The following is an 18,659-nucleotide window of genomic DNA, read 5'->3' on the forward strand; positions in this document are numbered from 1 at the left end:
TTAAAGCTACAGCTTCCGCTTCCATGGCTGCAAAAGTCCCTACAAAACCATAAAAAACAACTAATAAAGACATTATACTAAAAGAATTATTCCTTTAAAATAAGTTAATAATAATAAAATAACCTATTAATACGAAAACTATCATAATATTATTGGTCATAAATTATATAGGGTGATAGAATAAGGTTGAGAGAATCCTATTGATACTGTCATTTACTCAACCCCTAAGGCTGAGGAAATGATCTCGGTTTAAAATAACCTTTTACACTCATACCTAGGCATGGCAAAAAGATCCATTCATTCGGGTCGGGTCAGTGATTCGATCCGAAACATTCGGATAGTTATTGGATCTTGGATCAAATCCGACCCGCCCCGTTTAATTTTTTTACGGATCGGATCTGACCCGATCCGTTTGAAATATATATATTTTTTTTTTAAAAAAATTTACTTTTTAATATTTTTTTCTTTAAAAAAAAAAAAGATTAGTTAAAGCACAAGGAAACATTCATCGCATTAAACATTCATGATCACATTTAGGATCAAAGTATTTTTCTTTGTTATTATTAGTACCATACTATAGGATCAAACTATTCTTTTTTACTAATAGTTTCACACAAGATTATATGTAATTAATAAATTCGTTTATATAGCTACAGGCTCCGTTTTTAGTTATTGGCTGATATTGAAACTAAAGTAATTTTAACGGCAACAGAAAAAAAACTCTGAAGTTTTAAAAATGTTTGCTACTTATATGATTTTACAAATAAATTGTAAAGTAAATCTTATAATTAATACCGCATATATATATTAGTCTATTTTTATTGTTGTAAGAATTTTTTAATAGATGTACTGTTATTTATTTATCTAAATTAAATATTGGGTTTCTAGTAATTAGCTTATAGCTTATACAAATATGTGTATATACATATTTTTCTGATAAAAAATATGTCTATATTATTGCTTTTATTATATAATAAACATACCTATATATTGAATTGTTCATTTATTTACTTGTTATTTCTGGGAGATAATACTGGACACTATTTTATGTTAATTATAATAATTTTGGATTCCTCACATTTAGGGTGGTGTTCACGGATTAGTTTGGTCGAGATTTTTAAGTTTTTCAAAACAAATCACTATTACAATTTTTTTAAAAAATTCAAAACCAAACCAGACCAATAAATTGATCAAACCAAATCAAACCACTCAAAAATGGATTAGTTTGGTTCGAACCATTGTATTTCGTAGCTGTTCTAATTTTTTTTACAATAATTATTCATTTTTTCCTTATTTTTTTTTAGTTATTGATTGGGTAGTTATTGAATGGGGAAATATGAGTGTATATATAGGGGAGTAAAGGAGAGAGAGGTTATGCGAGAATTGAGGTTATACGTACATGATCACATTTTTATGTGATAAGAATTTGATGTTTTTTTTTATTGATTTTGACAAATAAAATAAAAATATATAAGAAAAAAATGATGCATTATTAGTTCTTAAACAAATAAATTTTGGAAAAAATAATTATAAATTTAGATATAAAATATATATATTTTTTTTTTAAAAAAAGTTGGGTCGGATCAGATCTGATCCGTATAAGGCGGGTCGGATCTGATCCGATCCGAGTATCTGATCTAGCAGGGCGGGGCGGGGCAGATCCGTACATGATCTGGATCAGGTTGGATCATAGTCGGATCAGATCCGACCCGCCCCATTGACATTCCTACTCATACCTCAACAACTACTAAATTATTGATGCTTGAACATACTGAACCTTAAATGACTTATTCAATGAAATTGATAAAAAAGTAATAAGATTACATATAAAAGTTTAGCAGCACAATTAATTCCAAAAATAAGAAATACTGATCGTATAAAGACTTTAAAAGACAAGCCACCACTCCACCTGTTTTATTGCATATAATAGCACCAAAGAAGCTCTTGTTTTAAGAAGTCGTTCTCTCCTTCTCATGAGACTTATTGTCGTTCTTATACATCCATGGGATGTTGTTTCTTATTAGGTAAATTGTTGTCGTTTTCTTGTTTTGTGGTTTTATACTCCTTGTCGTTTTAACACATATTTTTTCATTTACAGTTGTTGTCGTTTTTTACTTTTTTAATTTAAGAAATTTTGTCTTTTTGTACTTACTGTCGTTTTAAGTATCGTCGTTTTTCATAAAAATTGTCGTTTTTAATGAATACTCCGTATTTTTTGTCGTTGTTCATAAATCTTGTCGTTTTCTCGACAGATATTTTTATTGTACTTATTGTCGTTTCAATCTTAGTATATTCTGTCGTTTTTAAACTTAAAGTTCCCACAATAATATTAGCTGTTTATTTTCATATAGTTTTATAATCAAAATAACCAGAAATTACATCCTAATTAATTGATTATGTTCTATTTATATTTAGTGGTAGAATATAATATTTATACACTAAATATATAGTCATAATTTATGTTTTTAAGTAATAAAACTATATTATTTTTTAATTTTGTAGTTAAAATTAATTGCACATTAAAAAAAAATATGTGTAATTTCAATGTGTAGTTAGCTAATTAATTCATTCATTGTAGTTAGTGCTGTAAATATAAGTTGGACTTTTTGACACGATTCGAAATCAGTATGATCACGACCCGCTACGAAAAAATATGTACTTAGATACAATTCGAAAAAATATAAATTTAAGCACGACACAACACTAAAAATATAAACTTAGGCATGACACGACACGACAAACACTACAATAAAATTGGACATTAGGGGTGATAATATTCACCTCTAATTGCACCTAATAACTATTAGTACTTGACGCTTAAAAATATTATTAGAGGCAATAAAATAATCACCCCTAATAATATTTTTAGGTGCGACAAAAATTACCTCTAAAAGTCATCGTGGGAATCTACATTTTACTTTTAGATGCGATATGAGTTTAAGAATTTGACTTTTAAGGGTAAAAATATTCTTAATGTAATAAATGTTAAAAAAAATTATATTATTATAAATATTAATATCTCACTAAATCATGAGCACCCTCTCCCCAAGTCTTATACCACATGTACATATAAATATAATGAAGTGTTATCATTAGCTTTTCTTTATTAATTTAGGTTTAGAGAGCCTAAAAACACATTACATATATTTAAACAAGAGAGATATATAGCCTACCCTAGCTAGTATAATTAAACTATTACATAAGCCCTAGTGGTCCAGTCCAGTCCAGTAGCACTGAATGGAATCTACCACTTTTTTATTTTTTCTTTTTTTTTGATGAAACTTTTTTATTTTTCTAAGTTATAAAATAATTTGTTTGAAAAATTGATAATAATTTAGAAGATGTGGGGGAATTTTGGGTACAAGAACATGGGAAAGTTTGATCTCAAAAAGAAGAAGTAGTACTACTATTAATGAGTAGTGCACCATGCCCACCTTCATTAAATTTCAATTAATCGCCGAAAGTCAATTACCTCCATGCTCATGTAATAATAAGTATTGATATTAAGATTCAATATTGTAGCGCGGTGACACCTTCTAAATAATTAATAATATTTTTTTTTTGTATGGTAATTATTAAATTAAATTATGTGAAACTTGATACTTAATTGATACCTTGGAGGGCTTCTCTAAGTGTCATGAGTGGAGATGTATTCCAAATATTGAACATATTTTGGCTATTTTGTTGTGTTTTGATTACCGTTCTCTCATTTATTGTAAGAACTTTTAATGTTTTAATGGTCTTGCGGACTCTATTGTTATGTGGGTTTGTGTTTCGAATGAATTCTACTTTGCAAAAAAAAAAATAAAAAAAATTATTAGTACCTTTTAGCATTTCTATTTTTAATAATTGCATGTCTTAGCTCACCATATAGGTTCTTCTCAAACTAAAAAATAACAGAAAAATTTATAGTACACCTTTCTATTTTTTTTTTTTGATATATATATATATTTTTTTCTGTTTTGGCATTCAAGAAACCTTTTTAATCTAATTTGTATGTATGATTGCATACATTATAGTTTTTTAGAACCGAATAGTTTACAGTACCGAAAATTAAGTTCAAATAATTATTTACCACACGTATAAAACAATATTAATTATGCGTGCAACAAAATATTTGAACCTTAATTTCGATAATATAAATTGTTATCTATGTGTCCCATAAGGGTGACACGTGGTATTTCGAGAGTATGGTCAAAGCCCTTCCATGTAGGAAGGCTCGATCCAAACGGAGATGGGTTTGAGCCCATCTAAATCCCAGAAGCCTCACCTTTGAAGACGAGACTCACCCGAATCCAGAATGCTCACAACTTTCCAAAAGGCGGAATAAGCAAAACCCTCCCCATGAACACTAGGATGCACCTTGGAGAGGAATTCCAAGAGGCGCTTTCGGAAGCCCTTTAAGGGGTGACGTGGCTACCCTCTGACGACTATTTCTACTAAATCATATCTTGCCTCTTATGTCAAAACATGGCAGGGCACACACCATTAAAAGGAATACATCTTCTTTTTCCAACGATGCCTATTTGACATCTTTGTCTATAGTAGCAGTGCTCGCGTGTGACACTTATCCCAAACCGTGCAGGTCCCATTTGTACGGAGCCTTCCTACCACGAGCTAGAATCCTACAGTGGGTCTTAAAGTAATGTATTTTATGTATTTACCCTAATATTGGTGGGCCTAGTTTGTACAATAGCCCTAGCGAGTTACAGGTATGTCCAGATTCAGATCTTAATCAATAAATACCGCATTATACCTTCATGTGTGGAGGACAATTCACTTAACTGATTTAGGGTTTCTTCTTCTCTAAGCTAGAAAAACCCAAGTGAGGAAATATAGCAAGAAGGTAGGGTTCTTTAATTTGTAAGACCTCATTGTAATACATCAAAGCCTTTCGACCAATACATTGACTCGTAGACTAGGGTAAATTAATACCCGAACCACGTAACACTCTATCTCTATTACTTAACTACTTATTTAATTTCTTAAGCTCTTTCTTAATTTAGTTTCTGAAATTTTTTGTAAATATAAATTATTCATAAATTTTATAAAATTTATATGTGGTTCTAAAATAATTACAATATAGGCGATTATTATGAAAAAAAAATATTAAACTTATTTTTTTTTCAAATAACAAAACAGATAAAAGATGTACCAAAATAATCGTTGTAATATATACATATACATTCTTACACTGACACAATAATCAATATTATATTATATAATTAAACACAATGACATAAGCACGTGGGAAGAATAAGTTAGGCAAATGCTAATGGTACTATTGGTTACTTAGTTCCTCCTCTCATCTCAATTCTAATCTCTTTGAGGAATATTTTCTTGGTGCTTTCTTTCTTCTCTAACATGTGTAATATATATGGATTATGTTTATTTATTTATTTATATATAAACAGATTATTTTTGGTAATGCCTATATATTTTCTCGTGAACATTTTGAAGGCCACCAAAAAAAATTCTCATTTTGACAAGAAATTGAGGTGAGTGAAAAATCTCCTTTTGGGCTATAGTGAGATATAAAAACTAAAAAGTAAGAGGTTAATTAATTAAGTTAGAGTAGATGTAATATGGAACTATCTATCATATCAAAAATAATTTATAATCCAAATATCTTATTTATATTTATATATTAATTCATGGACTAATTAATAAGAAGGAAAGTGGTTGAGATATCATAGTAAAGTGCAAGAGAATCGAAACTTTTAAGGTCGTGACTTCACTTCTATACATTCTGAGTAAATAAGGTTAATTTGTATGTGTTCTTCAACATTTTCATTTTTGGTGTTTAGGGTTTTCATTGACATATAAGATAGTATAATCATGACAACAATTTTATTATTTTGATATTAGTTTATTACTTAAGCAAGACTGTATATGGCCATAATTAAGTGAATATAATATAAACCCTATAAACAAATCTATATGCATGTGTTTTAATTGATACTACATATATATATGAACATTATTATAATATAATTTAAGACCTCAGATCCAAGATTGGTAACATTAATGATGATTAGTTTGGTTTGTTCACTTTAGAGAATGTTTGTAATTTAATCTGCCATTGCCATTGTTAAGAGAATCATTTTGTCTTTGTATTTTAAAGATTTTTGCTTCATCACCACTTAGCTGTATTTTTATTTTAATCAACTTTTGCTTTGAGCAATAATAATCTTATTTTAACTTATTATATAATATGTTGGCTTGCACCTAACATGTCTTGATTTATGCTTAAAGCTAAATCAATTGGCTTCTCTCATCATCATCATTAGACACATTTTTCTAATATAATAATACTACATGTCTAAACAAGTCATAGAAAAAAAAAAGATTTGTTACGGGACATCAGCAGTGTCCAGTACTTTCTATATGTAATGCTCTACGATTAGTTAGAGATATTTTCTAAAAACTATTTTTTTTAAGTTATATGACTTAATAATATGATACGTACTAAGCACCAATAATATTTTTTTAGCAATTCCCTAAAAACAAAATAATATTAATTAATAACTCTTAATATTATTAATAATAATACATCTTAATATATATAAACAAACCCTCACTTTTTTATATACTTACAAATATGGATTACATGTAGTATACAAGTAACTCAACTTTTACCCCTCAAAATAATAATACTAGTAAATAATAAACAAACCCCATTTGATCAAATGATGCAAAAATGAGGAAGAACAAAAAAATAAAATAAAAAGGAGTTACTTACCCCTTTCCCTTTGCCAAAATAAAAATTAAAAATTGAACAAAAGAAGAGAATGCCTAATTCTATAACTATATCTAATTAAACTTACTCTACTAGACTTACAAAGACACAAGCTCATCAATCACCCTTTTTACCCTTCAAAAGGTGGTTATGGGCACAACCCACAAATATTTGGGCACCAAAACCATAAAAAAAGAGAAGAAAATTGAAAAGGGTAGACACATTTGTTGTCCACCAATCATGATCATCATCAACCACATTTTTTTTGTTTTTTTTTAACTAAGGAACTCTCCCTCTCCAAATAGGGACATTCCCAAATTGGAACCTTTTTCTTGTATTGAAATTACAGCATTTGTTTCCTAAAGTTTCAGCCAATTCTGCAATGTTAAAAGGAAATAAAAGAAACAATTAATAAGGTAAGACACACTAGACAAAATTTAAGTACTAAAAATGAAATAATAAACAATCAAAAAAAAAAAAACATCATGTTCTTGTTGTTCTTGTTGTTGTTACCTATCAAATTTTTTTTTTTTTTTGTTGTTGTTGTTCATTACAAAGAAACATCTCCCATGTTCTTGACCCGAGTTTCGACGCTTCTCAAATCGCGAAGATGCTGCAAAATCTCTTGAAGAAGATGTAATCCTTTGTCACCTTTACTCAATGAACTGATGCAATGCTTTAGAAACTCTCTGTCAGCTTCTAATGCTTGTAGTCTTTCATAAACATGATCAACTTCTTCTTCAATAGCAAACTTCTTGTTCTCTCTTTCGAATTCTGGACTTTGCATCATAACAAAATCAAAACTTTCCTCACCATCTTCATTTTCTTCCTCAGTTGCATCAAAAAATGGAAGAAGTCTCTTAGCCTTTGACCCCATAATTCTTCTCTCTTGTTGATGATGTTTTCCATTCATTTCCTTGACATGTCCATTGTCATGATAGCCATTTCCATTTTCTTTATAGAGTACTTCAATCGGTTTAACATCCTCAAAACACCGATCCTCCTCATCGGTTTGCAAGGTGAACAACTTCTCTTCCAACACTCTAAGCTGATCAAGAATGGAAAGCCTTTCTTCCTCAAAACCATTCAATGATTCATCCAAATACAGAACAGCATCAGCAGGAGTGTTCTGATTATCTCCACCGACGCAATCTTCTTCTTCGGCCTTAGCTTCATGATTCAAATCAACAGACAATTCATCACTAGTATCTTCAGCATTACTACAAGACATAGAAGAATTCCTACTTCTTGTTATGATGCTTTCTTCTCTCATTCTTCTCATCATAATTTTCTCCTTTGCCTCATAATCTTGTATCCTTTTTCGATACATTTCAAGTTCCCTTTCAAGCTCTTGATTTTCCCTTTCTCTCTTTGTCATGAGATCATTCAATAGCTGCAAAGCTTCTTGGTCATATTCTGATTGTTCTTCCATCATTCTTTGGTACTGCAAAGCTTCCATTTGCATAGCTGCTTTCTCTTCCTGAAGTCGGTTAATCATCGCCATTGTTTGGCTTGCTGCAACTGCAGAAGCACTCCTCTCTTCTTCAAGCTCAGCATACAACGCGTTCAAGGCCTTTCTTTCGGATTTCAGCACTGATTTTAGCTTCTCCATTGTGAGTATTCCATCACCACCACTTTCAATGTCACTTAAAACACTTCCATCTAATGACTCTTCTGTTCCTGATTCTCTTCTTTCAAGTAATAACAACTTCTTATGAAACTTCTCTTCATCATTATCATTAAGCTCTAAACCGAAAAATAAATGATTGTTGTTTGTTTCAACTGATGAGGTTTTGAATTCAACTACTTCCTCCTCAGCTTCATCAAAATCTAGTATTGCAGAAAGAAAAAAACAACACTCATCAAACAAAAGTAACTACAAAAGAAGAAAACTAATTTCTGCATATGAAAGTTAATTTGTTACCATCATGATTATTGTCATCACTATGCAAATTGATAGAACTTGAAGAAGGGTCTTGTTTGGATTGAATTTCATCAATTGGTTCATCATGATCAGGAATATCTGTCCCTATTGATACTTCAGCATCATCAATCTCATCCTCAGAAGCTGCATAAACAAGAATTCATAAATTTCTTAATCAAATCAAAGTAACTAGACACCAAATTTTCTTTTGAGCAAATATAAAACATACCTTGATTAACATCTAAGTCAATTTCTCCTCTTCTTGACATAGCTTGACCATGACCACTTTCAAAGTCTTCATCATCAGAGAGGGTTTGAGTTGCTTGATGAATGAGAACTTTCTGAAACTCCCTTGTTATTTCTAACTCTACTTGCTCACCATGAAAGGCAAATGAGTTCCTCCTACTCTCATCTGATTGAATACATTCATTTGAAGAAAGTAACTCTAAAGTATCACCTGAACTGACCCAAGTTTCAGTAACTTGTTCAACTTGTTTTGCCACACCAGAAGACATATCAAAATCCAATATCAAATCTTCTTCTTCTTTTTCATTGCTAGATTTTCCTTGTTCTTCAACCTTGTTAGAACTGAATTCAACTGGAATCAATGTACAATCCTCTTGACCAATGTAGAATTCCAAATGTGGAACACTAACATCTTTCTTTATAGTTTCTTCTTCAATGGCTTCTTCTTCTTCTTCTTCCTCATCTTGTTCTTGTTCTTCTTCTTCTTGTTGTTCTTGTTGTTCATCATCATGATTTTCGGTTACGAAATCGGATCCACTATGATCACCATCATCATGATCATCATCAGTATGAGCATCAATGACAGGTTGATCAACCAAAATTTTCTTGTGGGCAAAATCCAAAACATCCCAAGAAGGCTTAATCAAAATACAAGGAGAGTAGAATTTGTCCTTGTTCAATTTCACACCACAACAAGAACAATCCAAACTCTCCTCCTTTTCCTCCTCCTCATCACCAACAACAACAACCTTTTCATCATCATCATTATCATCACCAACAACAACAAGATCACCACCTTTGATCATACCAATTTGGTTCATCCATGGAAAGAAAGAAACTTTACCATTATTTGACCAATCATTTGAAGAAGAAGAAGACAAACAATTCTCACACATATCTCTAGACTCAGAGAGTTTCTGATGATTTGAGCAAAAACCCAATTCAGAAATCTCTTCAGCATGAGTTTTACATACAAGATCTCTATAAAGATTCTTGCTTTTTTTATTATTTTTATTACCATGAGACTCAAAAACATGATCAAGCCTTGAACACCAAAGACAAGGCTTTTTAAGACCAAAGTAATCAGCAAACTTTATGATCAGATAAGAAAACAGAGAATTTAATAACAGAAGAACAATCAGTATCCATTCAAGAACTGCATACACCAAAATAAGTGTGATCTTATTGGTGTTTCTATGAACCATCGTTGCAAACTTGTTGGCAGCCATTAATGGTGCTCTGTTTTTTTTTTTTTTTGGGGTATATTTACAGAGAATGATAGAAAGAGATAATTGAAGAACAACAAAAAGGGTTACTTCTAAAAATATTGGAGAATTGGAAAATTTTTAGAGAGAGGAGAGAGAGAGAGAGGAAGTAGATGAAGAAGTGGTTTTATTATGTAGAAAGATGAAGAAGAAGGGGTTTGAGTGGAATGACAGCCAAAGAAGACCCATATAGAGCTCCAAATTATTTTTTAAAAAATTAAATTAAAATAAATAATATTAAGAAAATAAATATAAATTGGAGTCAAAGAAAATTAAAGAATGTTTCTTTTCTTTATGTATATAAATAAAGGTTTCCTCCAATAAGGTACTATTGTCATGTATTTTATTTTACTAACCAATTGGCATTTTTAAGAAAAATAAATAAAAGAGAGAGAGAGAAGAAAATGATGCACTAGATTCTTGTTCAAGTGAAGTTTCATTTTGTGTTCATTTCAATAAATACAACACCATTTTTTGTGTACATTTAAAGGAAAAAAAAAGTCATATAAGGTACTTAATTATCTATTGATTTATTTTACTATTTTTTGTGGAAGTGACTTAAGAGTATTCTTTCTTTTATTTAAAATGTTAGTGGATAAAATAAATGGTTAACACTATTTTAAATTTTACATTTTGAAAAAAAATTATATATTGAAATATCTGTTTTGTAAAATAGTAAATTAAATTTTATATTTTTTAAAAATAGTACAACTTAGTACTATGAGCTCAATTTTTAATATTTTTTTATGAATAAATACGAAAAATGTATTTAGAGTGCGTTTGGAAGTAACTGTGTAATTACTAAGTAGAGTAATTATTAGGGTAGTAATTACACAGTGTAGTAATTACACTATATTTTAAAATGCAAGATGTGTTTGGATATGAGGTGGTAATTACATATGAATTACTAATATCTTGTTTGGCAAAATAGTTAGTAATTAAAAGGAAAATAATGTATTTTGTAAAATTCATTTTTATTTTTATTTTTTGATTTTATTTAAGTCGGGTCTATGTCCGGGGTCGGATTCGGGTTCAAATCAAAAGTCGGGTTCAGCGCCAGGGCCGTGGAGAGAGGATTTGGGTCCGGGTCTGGTCGTAATCCAAAAGATTGATTAAGAAAAAAAAAACTGTTTAAAAAAATATTGAAAGTGATTTTTTTTTGTTTTTAAAACTTTGATTTCTAATTATAAAATTGAAAAGTAATTACATGGTCAGACAAACATGCCAAATTGTGTAATTACCTCCAATTACACACAAATCCAATTACATTGTGGCTTTCTAAACGCACCCTTAGTTTTATCATAACAACTTTAAATTGTGTTATTATTTATTATTTTAATAATCAAGGTACTATTTTGTACCATTTTAGAAAATATATAATTCAATTTATCATTTAATAAAATAAATAGTCCAATTAATAATTTTTACAAAACATAAAGTTCAAAATAGTATTTATCCTAAAATAAACTATTTTTATGATGTTATTTTATTAAATGAGTTTCTTTGATTTTTTTTCTTAAAAAAAAAAAATTAGTTTGGAATTTAAATAGGTGTCAAAAATTTTATCTAGAGACATGTTGGTGATGTAAGTTATTTTGTAAAAAATTATTACACAAAAAAAAAAAGAACTATTTTTGCCAAATTCTTTTCCAAATATATATAATTATTGCCAAATAGAAAAGAAAAGAAATAAAAAATTGAATGAGTTGAAGTGAAGTGAATGTTAAATAGGGTTTAAGTAAGTGTTGTAAAACCCCTAAAGAGTAATTTTGAATATTTTATGCGGCTAATGTTTTATGTGATTATGTTGTGTGGTGATTCTTGCCAGCTCCATTTCATTATTTTATTTTATTTATTCCTTTTTTTTTTTAAATAAATAAATAAATAAAAATTGGGCAGCAAATGGGTTGGAGTGGGCCCATCAACCACAGCAATGAGTTAGTGGGCCATAATCAAAGTAAGGTGTGGGCCCAATTTGGATCCAGATGCTTTGCTAAAGTTCATCATGGAAGTCTATTTCCCATGAAGCTTTTCATAAGAGAAGTCTTTATAATACTTTTTCATTTTTATTTATTTATTTAATTTTACAAGCTCCTCCAATCCGGATTGTAAGTAATTGGTCTTGTAATAATAAAATTAATATTTTTGAAAACAAAAAGAAAATATTAAATAAAATTAAATAAATTGTATCCCATTTTCAAAAGTTGATTAGTTTAGCTACCATAGTTTTCTTTTAATTTTTTTATGTTAATATATTCTTAATGCGCTTATAAACCGTTGAAATTTTGCACAACACTAAAATTTTGATTTTTGATTTTTTTTTCCAACAATTTTCTTCAAATATAAATTATTTTGACTCCTTTCAAATTTAATTATTTTAATTTTTTTTGATACCCCTAAATAATTTGCAGAGAACTATATTGGTGTCTTTTTTTTTTTTTTTTAAAAAAAAAAGAACAAAAATATTGTAAGTAGGCAATAATTATATTAATAAATAAAATAAAATATCACATATATTAAGTTAGTTCCATCTTAGTATTTATACCATATGATGTGAGCAAGTATGATTAATTAATTAACATATAGTTACAATAAATATCCATTAAATTCCAATTAAACACTTTGTCAAATCTAATCTAGCTAGAATGGTGGTTGGTTAAGGCCATGTTTGGACAAAATAATCCTAAGTTATGTTTGGAAAATTTTTGAGTTACTATGGCATTGGATAATTTTATCCTTAACCCACCAAAAGGATGGGTTAATTTAGTGCAAGGGTACTATTTTTTTTTTAATATAAAATATTTATTCATTTTATTTTAAAAATTAATTTTTGATTTTTGAAAATAATATTATATTTACTATGAAAAAAATCAATTATTTTTTATTTTTTTAGTTATTTTTTTGAATATATTCTATATTTATTACATATTATTTAATTTAAAATAGTATTTTTTATTTATAAAAAAATTATTATAAACTTATTTAAAATTATTTTATACTTTATTTACTTTTGTATTACACCAAATACAACAGAGTACTAATATATCCAATCTAATTCAATCTTAATTTTTAGTTCAATCCAATTCTGCATACCAAATAAATCCTAAATGTATTTTGGTAAGAAGGGTTACACACTATAGACATATCAAATCATATTTATAATTTCTAGCTTTATCCAAAATTATCTTAGCTTATTATTTTTTTTTTGAATGGAATTATCTTAGCTAATTAATCCATCCAAAAATGATAAATTCATCCAAAAGCTTCTTTTATATATTATAAGTGAAATTAAAATAATAGTAATAAATAGTATTTACTTTCAAAAATAAATATTTTTTTTTATTTAAAAAATAGTATATATTTCCTTTAGTTATCAATAATATTGGTGGGGCCAATCTTTGGTATGAACCAAGGAAGATTTTATATCTTGATGGGGGCCATGACATCCTCAACCATACCAAGCTCATCTGCCCAACCTTTTTTTAAATAAATAAAAATTAATATTATTCTTTAATCTTTGTAATTATTTTGCCAAATATATAGAGCTCTTTTTACATTAACCTCCCACCAATTCTTCCTCTCTTTTTTTAATAATTTTTTTTAAAAATGATCATGAGTTCTAATTAATTGATCATCTACTTTAGCAGCCCACATTGGAGCTGAAATTAATTTGAGTCATATTTGGTTTAATGTCTACAATATATATAAATATTAAAATGTATATTTTCACTATACAAGTTTTGAATTTGGCTAAAAGTCAACCAATTGAAGATATATGTTAATTAATAATATTTTTCTAAAATAAATAAATAAATAAAATCTTACACACACACAAGCACATTAATTAAAGTAGTGTGAAGTATAATAATGTAATATATGTAGATATAAATAAAAATAAAAGTGTAATAGTAAATCACTTGATGGGAAACTAGGTAGGGGAATTTATTAAGTTAAAGAATTAAAAACCATATTCTTATGATCATCTCACCTGTTTTACAACTCATTTTAATATAAAAAAATTATATATATATATATAAATATTACATTTATTAATTAACAAAATTTATAATCAATTTATTTTGAATGGGTTGTCACAATTTTACCGGTAGGAAATTTTTATTTGGGAGTTATGGATTGCTTGAATTTATTGAAAATATATATTATAACAAATTAACTACTAAATGAATGTAACACAAGTTTTTTTTTAATGAAAAAATAATAATATTTAAAATATTGAATGTGAATAATGTAAGTGGGAAAAAGAGGAGGAAGAAAGAAAAGAATGAAGCATGATATATATTAGCCTCCAAAAAAGACAAGAAAAGAGGCAGAAAATGCCTAATTAATTAAAAAGTATTTTGTCCCCTTCAAAATAAAAATAAAAATAAAAATAAAAATAAAAATAATAATAATAATTAGTATTTTGTTTGTTAATTAAGTTTGGGTCAGCAGAGCACCGCCGCTCACCGACCATTTTTATTTTCCATCTCTTTATTTCTTCATTTAATTAATTATATCATCATTAATTCTAATTTTATATATATTTATAAAAAAATTATCATAAAAAATAAATAATTATATTTATATTTAGTTGTTGTTTACACACCTTCCCTAATAAATATCATTTCCCATCTTTTGTTTTTCTTAGGAATCTCTCTATGACTATACTATAGCTTTTATTATTTGCCTCCCTTAATTGCTTTATCTTTTAGACAAGTATTGTACTATGACTATATGAATTGGGTATTGGGTCAAAAAATTTAATTAAGTTTTCTTATATAAAAAGTTATATTTATTTGTTGTATATATAATAGTAAAAATTTTAAATATAGTATTTTAAAAATATAATTGGATCTTTTTTTTGTTAATAAAATATTAAATGTAGTATTTTAAAGGGTAAATAGCGACATAAACCTAATGTTTATTTTTAGCGGCGTAAGTACCCAATGTTTATAAAACTGTAATTTTCCTTCAGTTTTGTCAGTACAGACTCTGTTTTAAATTTATTAAAGGAACATTTGGAAGTAACTGATACTATATATTTCTGTCTAGACCCAATGATCTAGAATCTGGACCTTATATGTGGCCTATTTAAGAAAATAACAGAGTTTGTACTGACGAAATTAGAGAAAAATTACAGTTTTACAAACATTGGGTACTTATGCCGCTAAAAATAAACATTGGGATTATGCCACTTACAAATTTAAAACTTTAGGGACTTATGCCACTATTTACCCTATTTTAAAAAATAAAGTAGGTATTTTTTTGAAAAAAATAATTTTTATTTTTGAATAAATAGTATTAAATGTCAAGTCATTATCAACGTGTCATTTTTTTATTGGTATATTTAAACTAATTTTTAAATAAATTAAATGTATCAATAAGAAAATAACACGTGAATAATGACTTGACATTTATATGCAACTAAGAGTTAAACTTAAGTATTTATGTAACAAATTACTCTTAAAAGAGATTAAAAACATAACATTTAAATGTTGAAAAAAGAAAAAAATAATAAAAACTAATTAATAGTATAATATAAAATTTTTTAGTAAAATTAAAAAATTAAAATTTTATAGTAATGTGTTTTAAAAAATTTTATATTGTGAGCTATAAAATAGCTAGAGTAGTACTTTAGTTCATCCGATTAAAGTATTCTTTTTTGATTATTTGGAGCTATATAAATTTTATAAATTAAGTTAGTATAACTCATATGAATACTCTTAATAAAAGTCATAAACTTTTTTATATATGTATTATTATTTAATGCTTGAGATTCCTATTAAATTTTAACTCTGAAAGATGATTTTTGTTATATTCTTTATTGCCACTAGTGAGAACTTTTTTTAAAAATAAAATTCATAAAATTTCAACATTCCTTTACATATATATGTAATAAAAAAAAAAAATTGTGGGTTAAAGTATACTTTTATTGTTTTGGTAAGTTAAATTAACTACATGCTGTTTTACTTAGATTCTTCTTCTAGATATATATAGTTAAAAAAATTGTAATATACTAATATGTATAGGTAGTAATAGTAATATTTTTGGTTAAGGTTTAGTTGCATTTGCTATTATATTTCAATTAATTAATATATATGTTTTTTTTTTTTAAAAAAAAAAGAAAAGAAAAAACACTCTTAAAATAAGAGATTACTTTACAAAACATATCTCATGTCTCTCTATCTCTTCTTTCTCCAAAATATGATCTTTTTCTCACTAAAAAATTGATTTTTTTTTTCTCTCAAATCTCAATTATTGAAAAATTTCTATATATATATTTATACATTGTCTAAGGGAAATATTTCTATTATTTTGAATGATTTTTTTCCATCTTATTGTGACAAATGGAAATAATTAATAGTGATATGCAAGCACATGCATGCAGCATAAAAAATATTGTTTGTTTGCAATATTGTATTGTGATTTTAGTGTGTATTTATTAAGTTTTTTTTTTTCTTCTTCTTCTCCAAAATGTGTTTTTTTTTCCCCTAAAACAAATTTAATTCATTATGTATGAATGAGACTAAACATACAAAGGGTTTTGAAATTGCATCTGAGTTAATTAATTGGAAGATCACTATGGCATAATATATGTTGTTATATTATGCATTAATCAATACAATTTTAGATTTTGTATTTTATAAAAGTTACTACTATTTTATTAAATGACAAATTAAACTTAATTTATTGGTATAAAATATTATCTTTGAACACAATTTTTAACAATTTTTTTAATATAACTAATTAATTGAAAACAATTTCTAACACGAATAAATACAAAAATGTAACCAATCTTGTCATAGCGCTTTTAGATATGTTATTATTAAATTTTATTTTAACAAAAAATCAGCTCATGATACTATATTTTTGTATCTTTTCAAAAAATACAGGGTCTGCTAACTTTTCACTTAACAAATGTAACACCCTACTAACTTAAACACGTTATTGTATTTTCTAATTACTGTGCACTTCTTTACTAATCAAAGAATTTATTAGAACATGAAAAAAATTAAAACTCCCTTTATTAATAAACTTAAAGTTCCTATATATATTTATACAAACATTATATGATTTCAGGATCTTGTTTAAGAGATTACAAAACATATTTATACAAAAGTTGTTGCTTAGCAATTACCAAAATAAAAATCTAACTGTCTTGAAGATTTGAACACTTTAGGTTTAACCGCCTTGTATGTACAATCTTCATCCAACTCCAGACTTATTGCTGCTCAAACTTTATTTTACATTTACCTACACATGTAAACATATCTGTGAGTCGACAGATTTAATAAAAAAACATGAATATAAACATGTAACCCGACCGTAACCAGGCGCCCATACACCTAACCATGATCATTTCTCGGTACTCTAGTTGATATGTTTGGTACTCTAGCTAATTTTCTCGTTACTCTGGCCAATATATTTGGTACTCTGGCCGATATACTTGGTACTCTGGCCAATAGACTCGGTATTCTAATTGATAAATTAACTAGCATGTACGCTAAATATGTATGCATGTATACTTTTATACTAATTTTATCTCAATTTTGAATTAAGATGTGTCTGTCAATCTGAGTGAAAATTGCTACTCAACAATTTAAGGTCCTTAGTTTAGGCTAATACAAGTTACAACCTTCAATTCTACTAAAAACCCCTTGATTTGATGTGAAATTGGAGAAGAAAAATCTAATCTTGGCTTGGGTTCTTGGATGTTTTCAACATCTCATTATCATATAATTAATAAATGGGCAAATAAATATAAAACATTAATTAATTATTAGGCAAAATTATTAAGAGAATGAATTACTATAGAAACGGTAGGCCAAAGATTCATTTGTTTATAAAGCCAAAGCTACAAATTAATTAGAAAACTGTTAATTTCTTGGAATTAGAAACTTTAAAGACAAATTATGTTGGAAAAAGTTTGATTACAAATGTCTCTTTTACTTTACTACTACTCTTCAAAAGTTCGATTTAATTTTATTTTTTTTGACCAAAAAAGCAGCCAAAATATAGTCTAAAACTCCTTTGAAAAGCAAATTACTTACCACAATGAAGGAATGAAAAAACAAATGAAGCATTATATTAATTTGTGATCATCAAAATCCATAACCATCACAAAATTACATATGATAATTAGTATTTTTATCCTCTAAACTTTTTACACTATTAAATTGTGCTCTCCAAAATATACGGCCTATTAATAATAATACGTGAAATATAATTTATAGTAATATAGTCTTTCCATCACACTTTATTCAAGTTTTTATTTTGTAAAATAAGTGACTTGGTAGATAATCGTTGATGAATAGATATAAATTATATATTTTTTACCTATTTATATTAAAGATTAAAAAACTAAAAATATTAATATAAATCGTTATAGAAAAAAGAAAAAAAAATTATTCTATTATATTCATTAACATAAAAGTAGTGAAAAATATATATTTTGCATCAATTTATAAACTACTATACCATTCAT

The 18,659-nt window shown here is 27.2% G+C and overlaps 1 protein-coding gene across 1 annotated transcript; it reads right to left on the reverse strand.

Annotated features, from left to right (window-relative positions):
* Positions 1–6,562: 6,562 nt before the first annotated feature.
* On the reverse strand, positions 6,563–10,345 carry LOC115712008 (myosin-binding protein 2). Its single transcript, XM_030640211.2, has 4 exons — positions 8,893–10,345; positions 8,664–8,807; positions 7,253–8,569; positions 6,563–7,116 (listed from the first exon to the last, which is right to left on the reverse strand). Exons 1-3 carry the CDS (start codon positions 10,136–10,138, stop codon positions 7,290–7,292), a joined length of 2,670 nt encoding a protein of 889 aa, XP_030496071.2. The 5' UTR covers positions 10,139–10,345; the 3' UTR covers positions 6,563–7,116; positions 7,253–7,289.
* Between the last annotated feature and the right edge of the window lie 8,314 nt (positions 10,346–18,659).

This window comes from Cannabis sativa, chromosome 4 (assembly GCF_029168945.1).
Source record: "Cannabis sativa cultivar Pink pepper isolate KNU-18-1 chromosome 4, ASM2916894v1, whole genome shotgun sequence".
NCBI classification, from domain to species: Eukaryota; Viridiplantae; Streptophyta; class Magnoliopsida; order Rosales; family Cannabaceae; genus Cannabis; species Cannabis sativa.

Coding starts and splice junctions, on each gene's coding strand:
- LOC115712008 (XM_030640211.2), bottom strand. CDS start 10,138: ATGGCTGCCAACAAGTTTGCAACGATGGTTCATAGAAACACCAATAAG. Junction 8,808..8,892: donor TGACTTAGATGTTAATCAAG/GTATGTTTTATA, acceptor TTGTTTATGCAG/CTTCTGAGGATGAGATTGAT. Junction 8,570..8,663: donor TGATGACAATAATCATGATG/GTAACAAATTAA, acceptor CTGCAATACTAG/ATTTTGATGAAGCTGAGGAG.